The sequence below is a fragment of the Bufo gargarizans genome, chromosome 9, assembly GCF_014858855.1.
Source record: "Bufo gargarizans isolate SCDJY-AF-19 chromosome 9, ASM1485885v1, whole genome shotgun sequence".
Lineage (NCBI taxonomy): Eukaryota > Metazoa > Chordata > Amphibia > Anura > Bufonidae > Bufo > Bufo gargarizans.
In genome coordinates, this window is record NC_058088.1 from 163,709,375 (window position 1) to 163,732,765 (window position 23,391).

The 23,391-nt window shown below is 44.7% G+C and overlaps 1 protein-coding gene across 1 annotated transcript in view; it reads left to right on the forward strand.

Annotated features, from left to right (window-relative positions):
* Positions 1–23,391, forward strand: part of LOC122919829 (kinesin-like protein KIF14) — a 173,586-nt gene that overhangs the window by 14,308 nt on the left and 135,887 nt on the right. The window contains exons 4-7 of the mRNA XM_044269020.1: positions 5,439–5,526; positions 5,606–5,701; positions 7,085–7,137; positions 23,185–23,215. Coding sequence (XP_044124955.1) covers positions 5,439–5,526; positions 5,606–5,701; positions 7,085–7,137; positions 23,185–23,215 — 268 coding nt within the window. The remainder of the gene's footprint in view (positions 1–5,438; positions 5,527–5,605; positions 5,702–7,084; positions 7,138–23,184; positions 23,216–23,391) is intronic.

The following is a 23,391-nucleotide window of genomic DNA, read 5'->3' on the forward strand; positions in this document are numbered from 1 at the left end:
TACCAAGGTTCGCGCTCACGATACGGTGGAATTGGAACCTCTGTTACGCATTTCCACCTCTGCCTCTACTTCCCAAGATAATCCAGAAGCTCAACCAAGAAGATACAACTCTAATACTAATAGCCCCCTATTGGCCGAAGAGAAGTTGGTTCCCTTCCCTAGAGAACCCATGGTGTCTCTCTCATCCAGGAGGGACCTGCTTCATCAGGGACCAATCCTGCACCACAACCCGAACTTCATAAAATTATCAGCCTGGATCCTGAGGGCCAGATGCTAAAATCACAAGGTCTCTCCGATTCGATCTATCTGAAAATGTGGAAGAGGTTTTGCTCCTGGACCTCCTAACTTTCAAAAATTCCTAGAGTTCCTCCAGCAAGGTCTTGAGCTAGGTCTTAGACCTTCCACCCTGAAGGTACAGATCTTAGCCCTAGCTTGTTTCTTTGATCAAGATCTAGCCAACCACCGGTGGATTAGAAGATTTATGAAAGCTGCTTCTTGGCTTCGTCCTTCTTTAAAGTCCTGGATCCCTACTTGGGACCTAAATGCGGTGCTCACAGGCCTGACACTCACTCTTCGAGCCCCTGTCAGATTGTTCAATTAAACACCTATCTCTGAAAACCACTTTCCTTATTGCTATCGCATCCGCAAAGAGGCTGGGTGAAATACAAGCCTTATCCATACAAGAACCATATCTCTGTATCACCGATGATAGAATCCTTCTCAGATCCCGGTTTTCTCCCTAAAATGGTATCTGATTTCCTCTGGAACCAGGTGATAATTTTGCCTTCCTTTTTGTAGCAATCCCTCTAACAGTAGAGAATCTTGTTTTCTTTCACTAGACGTTAGACGCTCAGTTTTACGGTACCTTGAGGTTACAAAAGAATTCCGTAAAACCGATAACCTGTCTCAGCTAAGAATAAGGGTCTGAAAGCCTCCAAGTCCTCTCTAGCACGATGGATTAAGGACTCAATCTCTTTTTGCTATAAGATCCAGGGCCTCCCTTGCCCCTCCAACCTAAGAGCCTACTCGACTAGAGCCATGTCGTCTTCCCAGGCCGAGAGGGGTGGAGCTTCTCTAGAGGACATCTGTAAAGCTGCTACATGGTCTACCATTCACACTTTTATGAAGAACTATAGAGTAGACCTATAAAGTAGTTCAGACTTTGTCTTTTGGACGTAAAGTCCTCCAGGCGGTCCCTCCCCCCTAGTTTATAATTTTTTATAGCTCCTTGTGGGCCGTTGTGGTGATGAGGTAGAAAGCTGGAATTAGACTTACCGGTAATTCAGTTTCCACAAAATCACCACGACGGCACATATATTCCCTACCCTAGATTTTGGTCTTGATCTTGAAGGTTATGAAGTAATAGCCTCTTGACTTTTATATTTTTTTTTTTCTCACCACCTTTATTTGTCTCTAATTTTGGACACACTGGTGTTGGTGGTGGTGGGGGGGTTAAACCCTCTGTTCCTGCCCCTACAGAGGTCAGGGGTCAATCTCCTTGTGGGCCGTCGTGATTTTTCAGGAAACTGAATTACCGGTAAGTCTAATTCCGGCTTTCCTCATCTTCTTCTTCTCTTTTCAGACCAGACCACTATTTTTCAGCCATTTCTCTTCTCTGCAGTTTGACAAACAAAATCTTAGTTTACTACTTTTCCATCATCTCCCATCTTCTGGACAAATCATCCTACCACCCCAAATACTGTGCTGCTGTGCTCCCCAATACTATACTGCTGAAACAGATAAACCCCCTGATAATAGTAGTACCATGCATATAGTGCCTTTCAATAATTGGAACAGTTTCCTAAAATAACTGTACCCCAGCAAATAGTGCCCCTGATACTAATAGTGTAAACATAACGTCCCCAAAAAATAATTGTGGTAAGCTGATACTGTGCCAAGGTGCCCCCACAGTAAGTGCTCTCAAAAGTCACACCAATAGGAATAATTCTCTGCTAGAGCACACATGGTAGTAATAGTGCTCCTACAGTGCCCCTAACATGTCCCCACTGTGCCCCAGAAGTAATAACGCTCCCATAGTGCCCATACTAGTAATCATGTTCCCCATATATCCCCAGTAGTAATAAAGCCCATCATAATGCTCCCCAATTCTCCTTATAATGTGCCAGTGCCAAAAATACCCCCTTTTAATGCCCCCAGTTGCGCTAATGTCCCCATAGTGACCCCATAATGTGACAGTATAAAATGCCCCCATGGTGCTCCTCTCCCCCCTTCTTCCTAGTGCCCCCCATAATATACCAGTATAAAGTGCCACAGTAGATGCCCTCAGTGTCCCCCATAATTTGCAAGTATAAAATACCCCTTAGTGCCCTCCATAGATGAGCCCATAGTACTCCTCTCCCCTTCCCCCATAGAACCCACCATAATGTGCCAAAGTATAAAATGCCCCTATACAGAACCCCCCCATATAAAATACCCCTTCTTTGTGGCCTCACTAGAAGCCCCCAATAATGTGCCAGTAAAGTGCCCCCATAGTGCCAGTAAAAAGTGCCACCAATAATGTGCCAGTAAGTGCCCCATAGATGCCCCCCAATCATGTGCCAGTAAGTAGTACCATATAAAACAAACACTTCAGCCATCAGGCTGGCAGCGATGCGATGCAGGCCTCTTCTGGCCTGTCCCACGCTGTACGGCTCAGGCGGCGTGATGACATCATCTTGCTGCCTGCACCGGCCTCTGATAGGCTGCAGGCACTAGGCCTCTCCCTCCCCTGCCCTTCCGCAGCACATCTGTATCACTGTCCTGAGGACAGTGATACAGATGACTATGGAGATAAGCGCTTCCACAATAGAAGCGCTCAACTCCCTGTGCCCTGCTGCCGCCCCCCACTTGTCCACTTGTCACCAGGGCTACGCTGCCTGGGGCCATCGCCTCACTTTGCCTAATTTGGCGTGTGGCCCTGCCCCCCCCCCCCCCCGCTGTGCCACTGGCCAGCGGGGCTCAAGAGGCAGCGGCCTTGGGCCCCCCAGGAGCAACTGGGCTCGGGGCAGCTGCCCCTTTTGCCTCACGTTAAAGACAGCCCTGCCGACGAACTGAGAATGTATTTTTATTTTTAGGAAAAAGCTTAGAGAAGGCTCACCTCCTAGGCAAAAAATGGAGTGGGTGCACCTGCAAGAAGATTACACCCAATCTTCAAAAGGATTTAGTAAATGTAAAGTGTAGTAGGGCACACCTACACTTGAGGTCACACAGGAGAGTGGGGTGGATAGTTATATATATTTATTTATGTCAATTCAATACAACAAAATAATACAACAAAATATACCTATAAAATTATTAAACAATATGCTATATAGACTTAGATTCCTCTAAAAATGGGTATCGCTAAAATGTAACAACACATGTGTGATCCTATGGGAAGGATATCTCAATGGCCAAGTTCCTTACTACTGATAGTGTCCAATACACTTGGTGTAGTCAGGTTTGTATTGTCAAGAGTTATAGATTGAATGCCGTATAGTCAGAGTGCCACTCACTCCGATTTCTTTTGCCGTTAGTTGACAATGCAACTGATCGCTCTGCCTGTGTATACACTCGTTCGGCACTTTTGTTACTTACAGTTCTGTAGGTTTGTGCCGACTGTGCTGAAATTTCACGTGGCGTCCCACGTGTGATGCGTTATTCAGGCTGCGATATATCCTCCAGGAGATAAACTCAGGGATCCACGGTAATCCACGGTGGTCAGTTGTAGAGGTGCAGTCTCAGTAATTTGGTAGACTTCGATTCCTGCACAGGTACTCAATCACGCAGGCAGGTCATATTTTGCTGCGGCTGATGAGTTTTAAAAGATTTTTCAGTTTTTTCTACCAAGTTGTGGTTACCAATCCCGTTACTCCTGGTCGACTTGAAGCGCTTCAATACGTCCTTAGTCTCATGGAATTGTCCTACCAGACGCGTTTCGGAGTTAACTTGACTCCTTCCTCTTCTGGCCTGTCCCACGCTGTACGGCTCAGGCGGCGTGATGACATCATCTTGCTGCCTGCACCGGCCTCTGATAGGCTGCAGGCACTAGGCCTCTCCCTCCCCTGCCCTTCCGCAGCACATCTGTATCACTGTCCTGAGGACAGTGATACAGATGACTATGGAGATAAGCGCTTCCACAATAGAAGCGCTCAACTCCCTGTGCCCTGCTGCCGCCCCCCACTTGTCCACTTGTCACCAGGGCTACGCTGCCTGGGGCCATCGCCTCACTTTGCCTAATTTGGCGTGTGGCCCTGCCCCCCCCCCCCCCCCGCTGTGCCACTGGCCAGCGGGGCTCAAGAGGCAGCGGCCTTGGGCCCCCCAGGAGCAACTGGGCTCGGGGCAGCTGCCCCTTTTGCCTCACGTTAAAGACAGCCCTGCCGACGAACTGAGAATGTATTTTTATTTTTATTTTTTTGGACTATAATGCAAAAAAACACCTATAACCGCTGCACTGACTGACTTCTACCGATGCTACTTCCGTGAACCCCTGCACCACTACTTCCGAGGTAGGTAGGCTTCTGGGAAGCAGGTGCTCTACCCCGGGCACGTTTGTCTTCCGACCTCCAACTGCTGCCACCCTGCTGACTCCCAGCCATGCTTTCAGCACATATAACCGCCGACGTGAACTGAGAATATATTTTTCTTTCTGTACTGAAATGGGCCACTAAACCCTTTTGCCACAAATACATGCACCAGTGAAGTGTGTATATATTTTTTTTCTTTCTGTATGCTTTGAACACATAACTGCAGAAGTGAACTGCTTATATATTTTTCTTGATTGAAAAGATATACGGTAAGCCACTAAAGGATTTTCAACATGGCACTTGTACCCCAAGAACAAATTTCTGGAATGACAGCTGTATAATGGCTATTTGGATCCCCAAATAATCTTTCCCTGCACTTTTAAATGGCTTTTCTAGCACTGTCCCTAGGGCCTTCTGACGTCTCTCCCTGCACCAAGATGCTGTGAAATGATTCCTCCCTATCCTTTACTTGGTCAGCTTCGATTTGCTCATCTCGAAGGCTCCAGTCACGCGTCTGCAACGTATTTTGCGGATCCACGGAGCCGTGGATCTGCGAAACATGGAAAGAGGCCATGTGCGTTCTGCATTTTGTGGACCGCACATTGACAGTACTAATAGAATATGCCTGTTCTTGTCCGCAATTGCGGATAAGAATAGGACAGGTTCTATTTTTCTGCGGACCCGGAAGTGCACCCTATAGAAATGAATGGGTCCACAATTCCGTTCCGCAACATGCGGAACGAAATTGTGGACATGTGAATGGAGCCTAATTAGGACATCTGATGGAGCACACAACTTTTTTCAGAATGAATTAATATGGCTGTGTGTGTGTATTTAACTATGTATTGAAGGTAGGTTGCATTATTCAACGCTTGCCTAGGACGTGGACGTAGCTTCTATAGTAATCGGGTAACGCATCTGTCCTTTGTTTAGGATGATGGGGTATAATACAGACATCGGCATAATTCCAAGATTCTGCCAGGAGCTTTTCTACCACATAAATGTATCAGACCAGGAGGAGGTGAGAAGTGATCCACATAACGTTTACCTATAGTCCTCTTCAGTGCAGTATTCATCTACGTGTGCATTTTCTATTACAGGTGGACTATCATGTGGAAATGAGCTATTTCGAAATCTACAATGAGAAAATTCATGATCTCCTGAACTCTCCTAGAGACACCGGACATAAGATAGCTGTAAGTGAACGGGACTGTGATAGTGTAAGAGCCTGTAAATCCAAAGGAGAATGGGCTTTCAGGAATTAAAATGTCCCATCCACCAAAGCTCTGTAGACCTGCAGCCAGGGGCGTAGCTATAGGGGGTGCAGATGTAGCAGTCGCTACCGGGCCCAGGAGCCTGAGGGGGCCCAAAGACCCCTGTGCCACATAATGCCAGACACTGGCATTATAGAAAGTGCATACTGGTCAATTTACACCTCTGGTTGAAGGGAAGGGGTTACGTTAATAATTTGGCATGAGGGGGTGCCCTTTCAATGTTTGCCTCGGGCAGCAGGAAGGTTATGTGCTTCCCTGCCCCTTGCCAACAGGCACTGAGGGACGGGGGCCCAAGCTGATCTCTTGCACCAGGGCCCATGACCTTTTAGCTACGCCCCTGCCTGCAGCCAATGTTTAAAGGGTTGTCCCATATACATAGGATAGGGATGAAGTAATTGATCAGTGGGGTCCTAGTGCTTGGGACCTCTGTCAGTCACAAGAGGGATGCCAGTTTCTGGAGTGGACAGAGGTGCTGTTTTTGCATGTGTACTCCAACTCGATAGGACTTCTGTAGATGGCAGAGCACAGTACTCTTCTTTTCAGCAGTCCTATAGAGTTGAATGAGATGTGGGCACATGTTTAACAGCAGCTCCATTCACTCCGGGGAGTGGGTCCTTTTTATTTATTCATTTTTATTTTTTGACATACCAGACAAGCCACCCCTCTTATTATGCTGGCCATACATGAGATAAAAGTTGACCTAATTTTGGCTGACTGTTTGAAAAACTAGTGTAAACGAGCATTTGCCATAGCGATGGCAATGTAATAAAATTTCAGCTATTGTCGAAACTGCATGTTTCTGGAGTGATTGGTTGATCATTTGCCATTGAGCTCATGGACTGGGGGGGGGGGGGGGGTCTACTTTTAGAAAAACTGACTCCCTTGTTGGGCCTCACTCACACATGCGTGAATTTTCACAGACCACGGTCCGTGAAAACCCAGCCTGCCATCCTGCTGGGTGCATGGTGTCATTGGTTGCTATGACACCGTGCGCTTCGTGCTGCCACCGCTATACAGTAATGCTCGTATGATCTATGAGTGTATTACTGTACATTGGCGGCACAGCAACCAATGACGCCGTATGCTCGTTTGCTCAAGAACGGGTTTTCACAGTCCATGAAAATCCATGTATGTGTGAATGAGGCCTTAGCCAGTTTAGTCTGACATATGGCTGGTGGAATCGTTTGAACGATTCTATGGACAACTGTGCAATGCAGCTGATCACTGTATAGCTTGCTTTAGATCTGCAGTCGAAACGAAAAATTGTTGTAATGTGTTTTTGTTTTTTCACTTTTTCACTCCAAGCTGAAAGTACGTGAACACCAAACTTACGGCCCATATGTCCATGGTCTTTCCACGTAAGTAGATTTTTAGCTTATTTTTTGTGCCTTGAGCTCCTCCAGTGCCAGTTTTCCTTTCAGTATTTTGTCTTCATCCATTCCTCCAGTTCAAGACATCTTCTTGCAATCTATAAAATAAAATCCTTTAAGGGTGACTTCACAGGTGGTGGATTCATTGCCGAATTTTGCTGAAATCCAGCTCAATCTGCCGAATTTGTAATTTTTAGAGACTAACTACTGTAGGAGTTTTCAGTGTGAACATGCACTAAAAAAAGCAAACTCCTTGCTATGCTTGCAAATATTTTGTTAAAAATACTAACTGGGGTGAGGAAATAAAACATCTTGGGGGATATACACGAAGGCCGGCGTTACAAACACCAGCCTTACTATACATTCACAGTATGCACCAAATTAGGAGGCAGAGGCCTCTTAACAAATTTGGCCCATCTCCAGGATGTCCGTGCACCAGAAATTCAAATCTACACCAGCTATGAGCAAGAACTATCATGTGTGCCAGTTTCTGGTGTAAATGACAGTAAATATGTAAGACCACCGGAGGTCACCTCATGACCCCTCTGCTCAACCCTGTTCAGAAGTGAAAGTTGCAAAATGATGCCACAAATATGGCATGCAACATAATTTTGCAAATTTTTTTTTTGACGTACTAGTCGATCTTATATAAGAAGGGTAGTGTCTAAACTCCAAGGACCTTCTGACATCGGTGTAATGTGACATGGCAAGCTTCAAACCCACGTGACATTGACATCACAAGGTTTTTATGGCGCATGGAGTTTAGATACAACCATATAAGAAGTCCATTGGTGGTAGTTTTACTTTTATTTTCACTCTGGCATTATCAGACTGGGTTTGAACGACTGATAATTTTAGCGATTGTTTGGTCAAACCCCTTATAGAATTCCACTGCCGATTTGTAAATGGTTTTAGATTATAATCTTATGTATTTTTATTGTATGTATTTGGCCGTATTCTCAAGTTAAGGATATGGATGGCAAGGATTAGGAGTAGGCTAGTCCTGCTTCCTTGTGGGGGTGAGTTCCTGCTGAGACGGAGGCAGGGGAAAAGGCACATTATTTTTGGAGGTCCCACAACGGAGAGCAAGCCTCGCAAGCCGTGCACTGCCACCTCTCTAGTCACTGCTATGGTACTACACTGCTATGCTATTTTCAAGACTCCCATACCGGTGAATGGAGGGTGACTGTGCACCCTCCATTCACTTCAGAGGCCACATTCTCAAGATAAGAGGTGAGAGTCCCACCTCTGGGACATTCTATCTGACATTTGTGGCATATCCTAGCAATTATGCCATGAATGTTTACATGGGGATAACCCCTTTAAGGGATGCCCCTTTAATTCCACTATAACACATACCCGTTGTCTGGCATGGAAGAGAAGTGTCTAAACTCCCCCCCCCCCCCCCCCCCCCAAATAAAACAAAAAAATAAATGTACAATAGACATTTTTACTTGTGATGTGCAGCTTGGTAGTGGGTCACAAAGGGTGGCAATAAGGTCACGACTTTGTTTAAATCAATAGTAAAACTTTATAAAGGTAGACGACCTGTACAGTACTGCCCTGCCTGAGCAAGACCTACATAAATATTTGGCTTAATTTCCTATACTACTGGAATATGGGCAGTGCATAGAGTTAAAGGGTGTGATGGTTCCTCACCTGAGACGCGGCAGCTGTGTCCTGATCCGCAGAAACCTTTACAAATCTGTCAGTGTAACTTCATCTGATAATAGGTGAGATCACAGTACCAAAGGTGTGATAATTGTACGGGTGGAAGACTACATCAATCAACTATTATATCCCCTCCCTCCATGTCAGATCAGAAAGTTGGTTTCCTTCTCTTCTCCTTGTATTTATGCTGAGGAGCAGCACAGTGTGAATGGCCGCACAAGCCTTGGGACACAATTGCCTTAGGCTCTGTTCGCATTAGATGCTCCGTCACAGATGGTCATATTTGACAGGAAAAAAAATTGATGCATGCTGTGCTATTTTTCCATTAACCCAAAAATTTGTAACTTAACAGAGCCAGTGGATCCAGCAGGTTGCAGTTATAGTAAATGCCCTGGTACACTAAATATAAAAAAAGGATACTTTTTTTTTTTTTTTTTTTTTTTGTTTTGTGTAATTTGTAATTGGCAGTACGTGAAAAAAATTGTGCTAATTTATGTTCTAATGGTACATATATTTACATTCAATGCATTTTGTGTTTTTGCAGGTTAAACATGGTCAGTAAATGTTTCACTTGTAAAATCCTGCAACCACATTGAAAGCTGTGATAAAAATGCCTTTTTTTTTTCTTTTCTACATCTGTTGTGCTACATGTGACCATATCCTTTAAAAAATTTAAAATTAGGCTGGGTTTACGTGTTGCAGCAAAAACTGATGAATAACACATGCACCTGTTAGGCTACTTTCACACTAGCGTTTGATCGGATCCGTTCTGAACGGATCCGATCATATTAATGCAGACGGAGGCTCCGTTCAGTACGGATCCGTCTGCATTAATAACTTAGAAAAAATTCTAAGTGTGAAAGTAGCCTGAGCGGATCCGTTCAGACTTTCAATGTAAAGTCAATGGGGGACGGATCCGCTTGAAGATTGAGCCACAAGGTGACATCTTCAAGCGGATCCGTTCCCATTGACTTACATTGTAAGTCTGAACGGATCCGCTCGCCTCCGCACGGCCAGGCGGACAGCTGAACTCTGCAAGCAGCGTTCAGCTGTCCGCCTGTCCGTGCGGAGGCGAGCGGAGGCTGAACGCCGCCAGACTGATGCAGTCTGAGCGCATCCGCTCCATTCAGACTGCATCAGGGCTGGACGGAGGCGTTCGGGTGAGCTCCTTCAAACGGAGCTCACGAGCGGACCGACGAGCGCAAGTGTGAAAGGAGCCTTAGGTGTTAAGGCTACATGCAGACGAACATTTTTGTTTCAGTGTAATTTTTTTAATTTTTTTTTTATCCCCCATGACGGCAGCCATGCAAGGAGGACCTCCCATCCGGGACAGGAAACCTGAGGATATAAAAATGTTCACACCCCCACCACACCTCAGTTCAGGTTTCCTGTCCTCCGGATGGGAGATCCTGAGGATCCTTACCAATTTCACATATCAGGGACTGGGGAGGTCCAGGTCCGTGCACCCCAATGGACGCATCCCGGGCAGTGTAAGTCTCCTGGGGGAGCAACTGCCAAAGACTGCTTCCCTCCTGCGCCCTCTTGGCCTCTGAAGGGACCGCTGTGGCCGTGTTCTGGCAGTCCCTGGTCCTGGACGGGGGTCCGGCGTGCAGCAGTTGCCGAGACACTATCCAGAGGCAGCACGGCCCTCCACCAAGATGGCGGCCGGAGCTGCCGGTGGCCACTGCACATTCGCGGACAGCGCAACTTCTGGCATGTAACTTCCGGTAACGTCACTAACCCGGAAGTACCGGGATTAGGTGCGGGATAAAAAAAAAATCAGACAGGAGAAGGCCGAGGGGCGCTACAAATGCGGCAGCAGGGGGGGACAGCCAGCCTACAAGCAAAGAATCCGAACAGAAGATGTCAACCTGTGGATTCAGGTCACGCTGACCCCAATGAACCCTCATGGCCTTCTAGTCCGGTACTGGTCCTGAGGAGTGGGGGACAACCGCTGGGGGTAAGATCCATCCATATTTCCCCTAATTTAATGGCGATTGTGTTTATGGTTTACTGTAGATTCCCAAGGTTCGCAAAAAGGCGTTAGGGAAGTCCAAACACAAGGAGTGTGGGGAATGCAGGGTCCTGTTACCTTCCTCCTATGCCAAACCTCTTTGCCAGACATGCATTGGAAAATTGGTAATGGAGGAATCGCAGAGCCCAAATCTATTAAGGCTTTGGTCAAATCTGAGGTCAGATCTTCATTAAAGGCATTTGAATATTCAATTACCAGCGTCTGTGATAAAGCCCATTTAGTAGATGCTCCTGTGACTAAAATAGCAAAAAGAGCTGATCTCCCACTTGAGGATCTGGGGGGCCTGAATGACCCGCTAGACAAAAAAGCGGACGTGTACCTCAGGAGATCTTGGGAAAGCGCGTCCACCAGCCTCAGACCCGCTATTGCTGCCTCATGGGTTTCTAGATCCCAAAAACTCTGGTTGGGCCAATTGGAATCCCATATTAGGGATAAAACCTCTAGTGAGATGTTGTCCGATTTTCCGCTAGGGCTGCCGCCCTTTCCAATGCTGCCAGACATACAGTTTTGCAAGGCCCTGGAGGGGGGATCAAGGGTCTAAAGCCCGCCTTTTCTTCCTCCCTTGCGAAGGCCTTAGGTTGTTTGGGTCTTCGCTAGATGATATTCTAGAGAAGGCCTCAGACAATAAAGAGGTTCCCTACTCCACAAAAAATACTCCCCCCCCCCCCCTTTCCTGCTCCTAGGAGGAAAACTTGCTTATTTTTGGCCAGCCTGGAGCACAATCTCAAAAAATAGTTGGATTCTGAATGTGATAAAAAAGTGGGTTCTGGCTCGAATTCCAGTCCTTACCTGCAGATTTTTTTTTTGTTCGGACAGTCTGTCCCCAAAACAGAATAAAAAGAGAAGCCCTGGAAAAGGCAGTACTTTCCCTCCTGGAGAAAGGAGTAATGCAAGTGGTACCCAGTGCAGAAATAGGCAAGGGATTTTTATTCCCCCTTGTTTTTTGTAAGGAAACCCAATGGCTCCTTCAGGGTCATCCTGAATCTCAAGTCTCGGAACAAATCTCCTGAGATACAGGAGATTCAGGATGGAGACATTAAAATCCACAGTGAATCTCCTTTCCCAAGGGTGTTGGATGGCGACCTTGGATTTGGAGGACGCTTATTACCACGTTCCTATACATGCGAACTCCCAGAAATTTCTATGTACAGCAGTTTGGGGAAAAAGGGGAATGGTGGCATCTCGAATACAAGGCTCTCCCCTTTGGAGTTTCTCAAGCCCCAAGGGTCTTTACCAAGATCGTGGCAGAGGTCGCTGCATTTCTAAGAATGAACAACCTCTATCTAGTACCATATTTGGATGACTTTCTGATTCTTTCCCATTCAGAAGAACAACTTGGGAAAGACATTTTATTTGTATGCGTAGCTCTACAGCAGGGGTACTCAACTAGTTTTATTAAAGGTCCACATACCTGGGTCTTCAGTCAGATGAAGGTCCGAGCTGAACGCTAACAGTAAAGATGCCATCTTTTTAATGTCTTGCAAACTTAGTAGAACTATTTACATTCAGATTTCTAATTGTTTTTTAGTGTGAAAATTTGCATTTTTTTCTTTTACCAGCCCTTTGAAATTCGGTACAAAGTGGGTGACTACCATTCGAACACACTGGTGCAAATGCTCATCTATGATCTGAGTGTGGTATCTGTTCTTCACCAGATTCATAGTGGAGAATGGAGATTCACAAGTGTATGTAGAACCAAATCTAGTAAGGACATGGATTGCAATTTTTGGATATTTAGCTGGAATAACCAGTTTTGTCCAGAAGAAAACGGGGTCACAATCATTCAACTGAACTTTTAAAACAGCATCTTCTTGCAGATCAATTAGCTCCATCTGTAGGGTAGCAGAATTAGCCCAGGTAAAAGCATGATGGGCCTCAGTAGCAAAACGCCCAATGTTTTTTTTACCAGATAAGTATTTTTAATACATAGCAAAATCTCTTGGCCAATTGTGAAGTCTTGGAAGCGACTTTTAAAATTGTCAATTAGGCCTTGCATGAAGTCCCCATGGTTGGAGAATACACTTTCTTTGGTATTTTCTTGTTGGCTATATTTATCAAGCTTTGGAAAATGAAGCAAGTTCTCTTTTAGATCACTCTGAAAAAACTCTAATTTCTTCTGAAAAGCCCTCACTGCTTCCACAAGGTCAAAAATAGTTAGATTTTTGCCTTGTAGTTTTATATTTAAAGCATTTAAATGATTTGTAATATCTGCCAGGAAAGCAATGATTTCCATTTTGTCTTTGTTACTCATAAATGTCAAAAATGCTTTTGCTTTTTCTGTCTTCTTTTCAGCTAAAAACTTTTCCAGCTCTTTCCGAATACTCCAAAAGCGTTCTAAAACTCTGCCCTTTACATTGTTGTGGACAAGTAGATCACTGAAGCCAGCATTGACATCAGTTAGAAAATTCTTTCAGAAGACGATGTTGAAGTGCTGAAGAGGCCCAGAGAAAATTAATCAGCTTCATAACATTTTCCATGACATTTGCATATTTTTCTCCAAGGTTAGCACACAAGATAGACTGGTGTATTATACAATGGTAAGAAATCAAACTAGGATTGAGCACTTTCAAGCGTGGCACCAACCCTTTCTCTTTTCCTACCATAGCAGGAGCTCCATCCGTTACAACTGAAATAACTGAATTCAAGTTAATGTCCCTTTTCTTCAGCATTTCTGTAATTGCTCCATAAAGATCTTCACCTCTTGTGTGAGCATGGAGGGCAGCCATGCCAAGAAGATCTTCACAAAAATCTTTTTGTGTGTCGTCATAAAATCTAACAAATACCATGAGCTGGGCATTATCCGTTGCATCACATGATTCATCCACAGCTAATGAAATGCAATCTGCCTTTTTCATTTTCACCTCAAGCTGGGAGAGCAGATCTTCTGAAATTATTTCAGTTCGGCGTGCTGCCGTGGAATCCGACAAGGGAATTTGTTAGATTTTCTGTTTACCTTCAAATATGGCGTCTACAACTTAAACCATACATTCTTTAACAATCTCTGCATCTGAAAATGTTTTTTTGTCTTCCTAAAATCCCTCAGTGATGATTCAGTTGTTTTTTCCTGATGGGACATTGTACTAACAAGACGCTTAGTAGAGGCTTAATATGATGCAGTTAAAGCAAAAAAAAATTGGGGGATCTCAGAATTTTGTGGATAATTCTGTTCAAAACTTTTATGTTTTGTTTCATAATGTCATTTCACATTACTACTCTTTATAAGGGCCACTGTTTCGTTGCATATTAAACACATTGGCTTTGGGTTGGCAACATTCATAAGAATGAAACAATATTTTGCAGTCCATTCATCTTTGAAATCTCGATTTTCTGAGTCTACTTTTTTATTTTTTGATGTGCTAGCCATGGCTTATTATATTGTGTTTGTAACAGTGGACAAATGTGGTGTCTATCTTGCCTGGGGCAGTGATGTATGGCTGGGGGATACCAGTCTCCTCGGCCAGAGTGTGGCTTGACTGGTAGGGCAATGCTTGGCTCAACTAGGCAACAATTGTTGTCTCCTACAGACCTGCTGCTAGATTTTCAAGTTTTTTTTTTCCTGAGCTGTCTTGTCTCTGTTGCTCCCCCTTGCAGCACTTTGATACTCCCCCTAGCAGCACTCTGATGCTCGCTCTGGCAGCACTCTGATACGCTTCTGCTCTGGAAGCACTGTGCTACTCTGAAACTTTCCTGCTCCTTCTGTCTGAGCGTTGGTGTTCTATCTTGGGCTACATTCTCTCCCTCATAAGCCCAGGGCTGGATGATATGACCTAAAAAGAAAATTTTGATCTTTAAATATTGCAACAGAATGAGATAATGGTAAACGAAGGTCTCCATTAAAAATACACACTTGCTTATAGTGGTTTTTATTTTTGGTTCGCAAATCCCATGGATTTCACGTGTTTTTCACACATTTTTTTATTTTATTTTTTATATGTTCTTACATTTCTATTACAACGGATATGTCAAAAATGTCAAAAAGTATTACTTTGCGCATACTGCATTTTAAACCTCTCCAATGTACCAAATAAAAAAAGGTTGTCCGGTTTCAGAAAGTATCCGGACAACACTGAAGATTAGCCTGAATAAAGAATAGAATGGTACTTACCCTGCAACTCTAGAACTGCCGCTCAAGTTTTCCAATCTGGGTTCTGTTTTCTCAGCTGCGATGGTGATGTCATGTCCATAACATGTGATCACTGCAGCCAAGCTGGTCACTTGTGAAGTTGCTGTTGCACCCAAGTAAACAGAGCCTAGTAGGGACAACCAGAACAGCAGTGCTGGATTTTCTAGGTAGGTACTGCTCTGTTCTTTATTGCATCCTATTCCTAAGTGTTGTCTGGCTTCTTATTCAAACTGAACAGCCCATTTAATGGCCAGACACTTTTTTTTGTGATTTAGCGATTTGGTGGTGTAATGGGCCACTTATTTTTTCGGATGCCAAAATAATTTAGGATTTTTTTATATTTTTACATGACTCCATTTTCTGTGACACTTTCTTTGTTAATTTTTATCACAGATTTTTTTTATATATTTTTAGTCTTTTAGAGTATTTTCACACCTGTGGCATGGCTATCCAGCAGGCTGTTCTGGCAGGTGAACAAACCGCCTGATCCACCATGCCGCAAGTGCCAGTGTGCTGCCGCTCCGTCCCCATTGACTGTAATAGGGGCAAGGGGTGGAGCTATGCCACAGCAAGGCCAGAGATTGCTGGACTAAAACTCCTGCATGTCCAACTTTTTAGTGTGGTGATCACTGCCATGCTGCGCCATAGCTCCACTCCTGCTATAGTCAATGGGGAGTAGCAGTCCGGCGAAAGAGCGGCAGGACGGATCTGACAGGGTTAACAGCCTGTCGGATCCGTCCTGCTGCAAGTGTGAAAGTACCCTAACAGGCCTTACAGGAAAATTCTGGCACCGGCAAGGGAACTAAAATACCAGCCTTGCTGGTGAACTACTGGCCGGGTGGCAACCCAAGCCACAGAACAGACATATGATAGTTTTGTTCCGCATCCAATTCCCATTATTGGGGGATTGGATGCGGACGCCTTAAATACAATGGAGCCACAAGAGATGCAGACAGCACACTGTGTGCTGTCTGCATCTTTTTCTGCTCCATTGAAACTAAGGGGTCCGCATCCAATGCCCCAATAATGGGAATTGGATGCGGAACAAAACGATCATGGTTTGATGGGGCTTTATCACTTTATTTAATCAGGTTAGCTTTAATTTTAAAGATGGCCCAGGAGAGATGGGAACACGACACTGACTGGAGTCCTTTCCTGCAGTCAGTGACGTGTTCCCGCCTCTCTGTAGCCCTCTCCACGCCCCCCTTCCTTCCCAAATGTGACATTTATTTCATTGGTACACAGCTCTGAGAGGGGGTTAGACAGGTCTTTATTTTCCACCCCCAGACCCGGTAGAGCAGGGGTAATTAACTGGCGAATCGCGGTCCAAATACGGACCGTGGACGCCAGTTGTCCTGACCCCGGCCATCCTTCAGAGCGCTCCTCCTCTCCTGCACACTGTACCGTGCAGGAGGAGGAGCTTACCGGCGCACTTCCTCCTGTCCCAGGGGTGCAGTGAGAGACGGCTCCCTCCACATGCAGGCACCAGCACTTTCATCCGGCACCTGCACGTGGCGGGAGCTTTCTCCCTCAGTGCGCCTCCTCCCCTGCAGCAGCGGCAGCACGTAAGGGAGCTTCAAGCTCCAAAGGAGGCTGTGAGGAGGGCTCAGGTGGCCCCCGGGCATTGATCCACCAGGAAATTTCCCTGTAAAGTCTATAACCAATCCGCCCTTGTTTACCGGTCTTGGCATGAAACATCATAGTTGTGTATGCAATCCCTATGCAACTGTCGGGAACAAAACCAGCCTCTTCTCACAAGGAGGACAGATGTCACTGGTCAGGGGTCAGACTCTGTATGCCATGGGAAAAACCCCCTTAGAGCTACATGTGCATTGTGCCACAGGGGTGCATGTGAACATGTAGCATGATGGGAGTATTAGTTGCTGTTCTAGCGCTCCCCTTGGATCATGCAGTGATGTGGAAGGGTGCACCTTTCGTCCTTTTGGGGCACCCCCTGGTGTTAAGGGTTCCCCTTTCTAGATGGAAGTTTGGGTGACCTTGGTGTTTGAGGGATTTAAGGTGCAAGGCAGGGGCACTCGGTGCAGCAGGAGGATGGATGGTGTAGTGGTGCAGAAAATTAAGGAGCCAAGTTGCTGCAACCAGTTCTTTAGTGAAGTTTCAAATTAAACATTGTTCAGTTTCAGCACGCATGGATTGGCAGATGTTACCTGCAATTTTTCACTGATTTTATAGATGACTCACCTGGGATTTGACAGGCACATTTCTCTTTTGGAGCAATTTCCCCTTGCACTGCACTCTTCTAGCTCAATTTAGACATAAGTATCTAGGTATGGGGTGTAACACTTTACTTTCATGCAACCAACAGGATGGTCCCCTAACATTAGACTGTACTGTGCTCCTTTTTTTCGACAGGTTGCCGTACTTATAGTATACTTCCTCAAAATACACTGTAGGGTGTGAATACTTCTCAAAGTGGGCCAAACTGCTTTTAGGTATGTCCAGGCACTGGAAGAACGCTTGTGAACATGCGTGCTGTAGAGACAGGTTCTCTTTACTGGGCTTTCACTACACCCCTCTTATACATATAGCCAGGTGGTTCTGGTCTTTCTGGCCTTGCCATGGCTGGTACCTAAATCCTGTACTTCTCTGCATGAGCTCATCTAGCTACAGTGTGTACACAAGCTGACCTTCCACAATTCTAACTCACACTTCCCTATGGGAAGGGGAAAAGGCTCCACCTAGTGGTTAGTGGATACCACCTGTTATCTCAAACTTGCTCTATACACAGTAAACTGCAATTTGTTTTTAGCAGCATGAATGTAGAAAATGCATATATATAAAAAAAAACATTGGAAGTGCCATAGAAGTGAAATACTACCCATACTGACAGTTGCAAGAAATCCAGGGTTAGATTTCTTGCTGCTGTTGCGGTAACACCGGATCTTAATGTGAACCTACTAACTTAAAGGGCATCTGTCAGTAGATTTGTACCTATGAAACAGTCTGACCTGTTACATGTGCTCTTGACAGCTGAAGATATCTGTGTTGATTTCATGTTAAGATGTGCCCGCATTTCTGAAAAAAATATTGTAATGTATGCAAATGAGCCTCTAGGAGCAACAGGGGCGTTGCTGTTACACCTAGAGGCTCTGTTCTCTCTGCAACTGCCGCGCCCTCTGCACTTTGATAGACAGGACCAGACAGTGAAAATGTCATTACTCCTGGCCCTATCATAGTGCAGAGAGCAGAGCCTCTAGGTGTAATGGCAATACCCTTGTTGCTCCTATAGGCTTATTTGCATATACTGAGACTTCCTTTTTCTCAGCATTGCGGGCACATATGAACATGGGACCAACACAGATGCCTTCAGCTGCCAAACGTACCTGCAACAGGTCAGCCAGTCTCATAGGTACAAATCTGATAATGGATGCCCTTTAACCCCTTTAGGACACAGCCTTATTTCACCTTAAGGACCAGGCCATTTTTTACAAATCTGACCAGTGTCACTTTAGGTGGTGATAACTTTTAAAACTCTTTGACTTATCCAGACCATTCTGAGATTGTTTGTTTTTTTTCGTCACATATTGTACTTCATGACACTGGTAAAATGTAGTAAAAAAAATCATTTTTATTTTAAAAAAAATACCAAATTTACCCAAAATTTTTAAATTGCAAATTTCCAAAGTTTCAATTTCTCTACTTCTATAATACATAGTAATACCTCCAAAAATAGTTACTACTTTACACTCCCCATATGTCTACTTCATGTTTGGATAATTTTGGGAATGATATTTTATATTTTTGGGATGTTACAGGGCTTAGAAGTTTAGAAGCAAATCTTGAAATTTTTAAGAAATTTTCAAAAACCCAATTTTAGGGACCAGTTCAGGTCTGAAGTCACTTTGTGAGGCTTACATAATAGAAACCACCCAAAAATGACCCCATTCTAGAAACTACACCCCTCAAGGTAATTAAAAACTGATTTTACAAAAGTCAACCCTTTTTAGGTGTTCCATAAGAGTTAATGGCAAATGGAGATAAAATTTCAGAATTTGGATTTTTGGGCAAATTTTCCATTTTAATCCATTTTTTTACAGTAACAAAGCAAGGGTTAACAGCCAAACAAAACTCAATTATTGCCACAATTCTGTAGTTTGCAGAAACACCCCATATGTGGCCGTAAACTACTGTACGGGCACACAGTAGGGCGTAGAGGGAAAGGTGCGCCATATGGTTTTTGGAAGGCAGATTCTGCTGGACTGGTTTATTTACACCATGTCACATTTGAAGCCCCCCCTGATGCACCCCTAGAGTAGAAACTCCCTAAAAGTGACCCCATTTTGGAAACTACGGGATAAGCTGGCGGTTTTGTTTAGACTATTTTTAGGGTACATATGATTTTTGGTTGCTCTATATTACATTTTTGTAAATTCTTAAATTTCATCTCAATTTGCCATAAACTCTTGAGGAACACCTATTTGCCATAAACACCCTTTAGTAAAGGGTTAATAAAGTTTTTTTCAAATCATTTTTGAATACCTTGAGGGGTGTAGTTTCTTAGATGGGGTCACTATTAGGGAGTTTCTACTCTAGGGGTGCATCAGGGGGGCTTCAAAAGGGACATGGTGTCAATAAAAAAGGCCATCAAAATTGGCCTTCCAAAAACCATGTTGGTCCTTTCCTTTGCGCCCTGCCTTATTAGTGATGCAGCAGTTTATGACCACAAATGTGGCGTTTCTGTAAACTGCAGTATCGGGGTAATAAATATTAAGTTTTATTTGGTTGTTAACCCTTGCTTTGTTACCTGAAAAAAAAGGATTGAAATGAAAAACTGGCAAAAATAGCTGTTTTGGCACAGTTAAAAAAAAAATAATGTTGACAGTGTTAATCTGGGGGGTTAGGTCATGGGGTATTTTTATAGAGGAGATTCTTACGGATGCAGCGATACCTAATAAGTCTACTTTTTACAATTAAGGTTTTAGACTATTATCCTTTTTGATATAAAAAAAAATTGTATCAAGTTTTTGCAGGATGAGGGGACAGTTTTAATGGCACTATTTTGGGGGCTATATGACTTTTTGATGGCTTGCTATTAAACTTTTGTTATGTAAGGTGAAAAAAAAAGTTCTTTTATAGAGGAGATTACCGACGTGGCGATACCTAATTTGTATACTTAGTACTCCATGGAAGTGTGGTACTCCCTGAAGCAACCAATAATGCAGAGGCCCGGATGATCGGGGCACGTTTCAGATCAAGTGTCCTTCCGTATCCCCCTCCTGTGACACTCTGCACCTTTTTTGGGTCCGTCCCTTCTTTCCAGTATGGGGGACCACACCTGGAAAGTGTTGGCCAGGGACGATCCGGGCGTCTCCAGTTCCCGAGGTACTCCGGCCTGCTCTTTCCCGGTCCGAAAAGATCAGGGCCTTGAGGACTGCCTCATAGAACTGAAGGAATGTCCCTGTGTTGCCAGTTCTCCATGACAGCATCCAGTCCACGGGCCTAGCCAAAAAGGAGCCTGGGTGTTGAGCAACGAACTGTTGGGCGTACAGGTTCGTCTGCTTCACCATTAGATTTACCAGTTGGTCACTGAAAAATGACTAAAGTCATATTTAGTGAAGCCCACTGTGGAAATCTGGATTCCTGGTTGGCCTACAAAATCAGGAATCACGGGCTCAAATCCCTCTGGGGTACACCAGACAAGTTCACCGACAGGGGGCTCCAGTGGATTTTTACTGGTGGGCCGGAAAACTAGTACGAGCGCCAGAGCTGCTCGTACTAGGGTGGGCCACAGGGTCCCTATCATGGTGGTCCCCTTGCTCCGCTCCCCGTCGCCTTGGGGGCTCATCATCGCTAGATGATGAGGAGAACGCGGATGACAACAGGAAAGTGGGGTCATCCTCGTCCTCACTGGGACTCTGACTCTGAGGCAAGCTGGACGTATGCCTCCTCAGCCGAGAACATCCGACGGGCCATAGGGGGAGTGTGTGTCTGCGTGTGTGCGTGTAACTCTTTATTCAGTGTGCGTGTGTGGGGGCACGGGTGTTCGCGGACTTATCCTCTAAAACTAACAGAAAAAAAAGACTAACTAAAAAAAAGGCAGAAAATGTGGAAAAAAAATTCAAAACCGCTGATCAACCGTCCGAGGTTTGTGCGTACGCCAACCACAGTCGGCGTACGCACAAAAAAAAAACTGGTGATGCCTGTGCCCCAAAAGTTGTGGGGGGCAAGCGGCAGCACCCCTGGGGGGTCTAGGGTCACACAGTTGTGCTGCGGACCCCAGACACCCCTACTTAGGGTGATGCAATCATTATATTTTTTTCATTTACTTTCCCTTTTTATATCCCTGCCTAGCCCAACCTTTCCCTAATTACCTGGCTGATCAGATGGGGGGTGCTGGGGCAAGGATGGGGTGATGCTGGTTGATATCCACACGTGCAGGCAACGCTCCTCTCTCCCCTGTTCCACAGACACAAAAGGAGGAGGAGAGGAGCGCTGCCAAGATTTGAACCTCCCACCACCCGCCCACCTACCAATCAGAGGCGATCCTGAGAGGTAATCTCACCACCTCTCAGGATCGCAGTATGGTGATTGGTGTAAAATCACACCACCGATCACCATCCTGTTCCAGGTTATCGGGTCCTCAGAGACCTGAATAACCCGGAAATGCAGCAAACCGCATGTCTGAATTGACCTGCGGTTTGCTGCAATCGCAGACATGGGGGGGGGGGGTCACAGGACCTCCCGGCGCATCTAGCCAAGGTGCCTGCTCAATGATTTGAGCATGCACCGGGTTCCGATCACCGCCCGCCAGGCAGCTGTGATCAGAACTATACATGACATACCGGTACGTCATGTGTCCTGAAGAGGTTAAATTAGTCTCTCGTACTATGGACACAGCTTTAAGGCTCATGCACATGGCAAATTGCAGAACTGCAAAACACTGATATCCGAGCCTACCAACACTATTTTCACTCCTTCACAAATGTCCTTTCCAATGTCTCCTTCACAATGTGTCCTTAGCACATGTTTTATCTTCTTTTTTTTTTTCTTTTTTTTCCAGGGCTTCTGAACAGACAATGGTGTTGCAAAAGATGTGGACTGCACACTGTATGCTGTCTGCATCTTTTGCAGCCCCATTAAAGTGAATGGATCCACATCTGATCCACAAATGCGGACAAAAACCACGGTCATGTGCATGAGCCCTTATGCTGTGATCTTTGCCAAAGTTGTTGTGTAGCCACAGCCTTGGGCCTCATTCACACGTCAGTGTCAAGTCATGTGATGCTGGGCTGATTTCCAGTCAGGTGAGGGCAAGGACCGGACCGGATATTAAGTGGCAGTCCGGGTTTTGGCAGCACCTGGCTGTTCTTAAATGGGCAGCTGGGCTCAGAAGCCATGTCTGTGTGCTGGGATCTGAGGCCTGTGCTGGGCTGGAGAGTGGAGACCCATGTGTCAGGGTAACAGGCTGCCTAAAGCCTGTATTTGAACTTTGAGGCAGAACTGCCACCAAGGTGACTTTTGTTTTATTAACTTGCTATTGGTTGTGAAGTAACACCAACACTGCAAAAGTAATGTTTTTTTTTTTTTTTGGCATAATGTGTGAATAAACACTGAAGTTTAAAATACGAACTTGTATTTTGCCTCTGTACTGCGACCACTTATCCTAACTACCAGAGTGACTCCCCACTATATATATATATATATATATATATATATTCTTTTTAAATTGCATTAGTGCGATGTGGACTAAACATATGATTTGTGGTTCTTTATGGACCTTTTATATCATTTTGTATGAGCCCATCTGCAACGATAAGGCAACCCCATTACATTTTTATTTTATCTTTTTTTTTTTTTCATTTTAGTCAGTGACTTGCTTCCCTGTATATTGTATTACATATGCTTTGCATTCTTATTCTGCCTCTGTATACCCGCTCAATCAGCTTATTCTGCCTGATAAATACAGTCACTTCTTAACAGATGCTTCTTTTTCTCCCTTTAACACAGTTGTTTCTCTATACTTGATAAAGTTTAAAATAAACTGATCCCAGGGTAAATAGCAGGCATTACAATTGGATTGGCATCTAAACTGTGGAGCAGTTGGTGCTTCCGCGCCAAGGGACAGAACAGCAGGTTTTTGCTAGAGGGGACATCTACGTTATTTCCCTCTTGGTCCCCTACAACTAAGCAGATGTCATAGAATTATTATTTTACCTTCTAGTAATTTTGCCTCTTATCCTCACAGGTATGTGGTTGCCTCATTTACAGATGTGCAGGTATGTATGGTTCAGCCTGTGTCTCTTGCGCCATCTACTGTTAATTTTCCATGTTACAACTTTAGGAATTGAAAGTGTTTTGTTTGTTTTTTGTAATAATTTGTAGATACTGGAAAACAGAAATCGAAAAATGATTATGCCGTTTCATGGCTAATAGAGGAAACAAAATGATTACT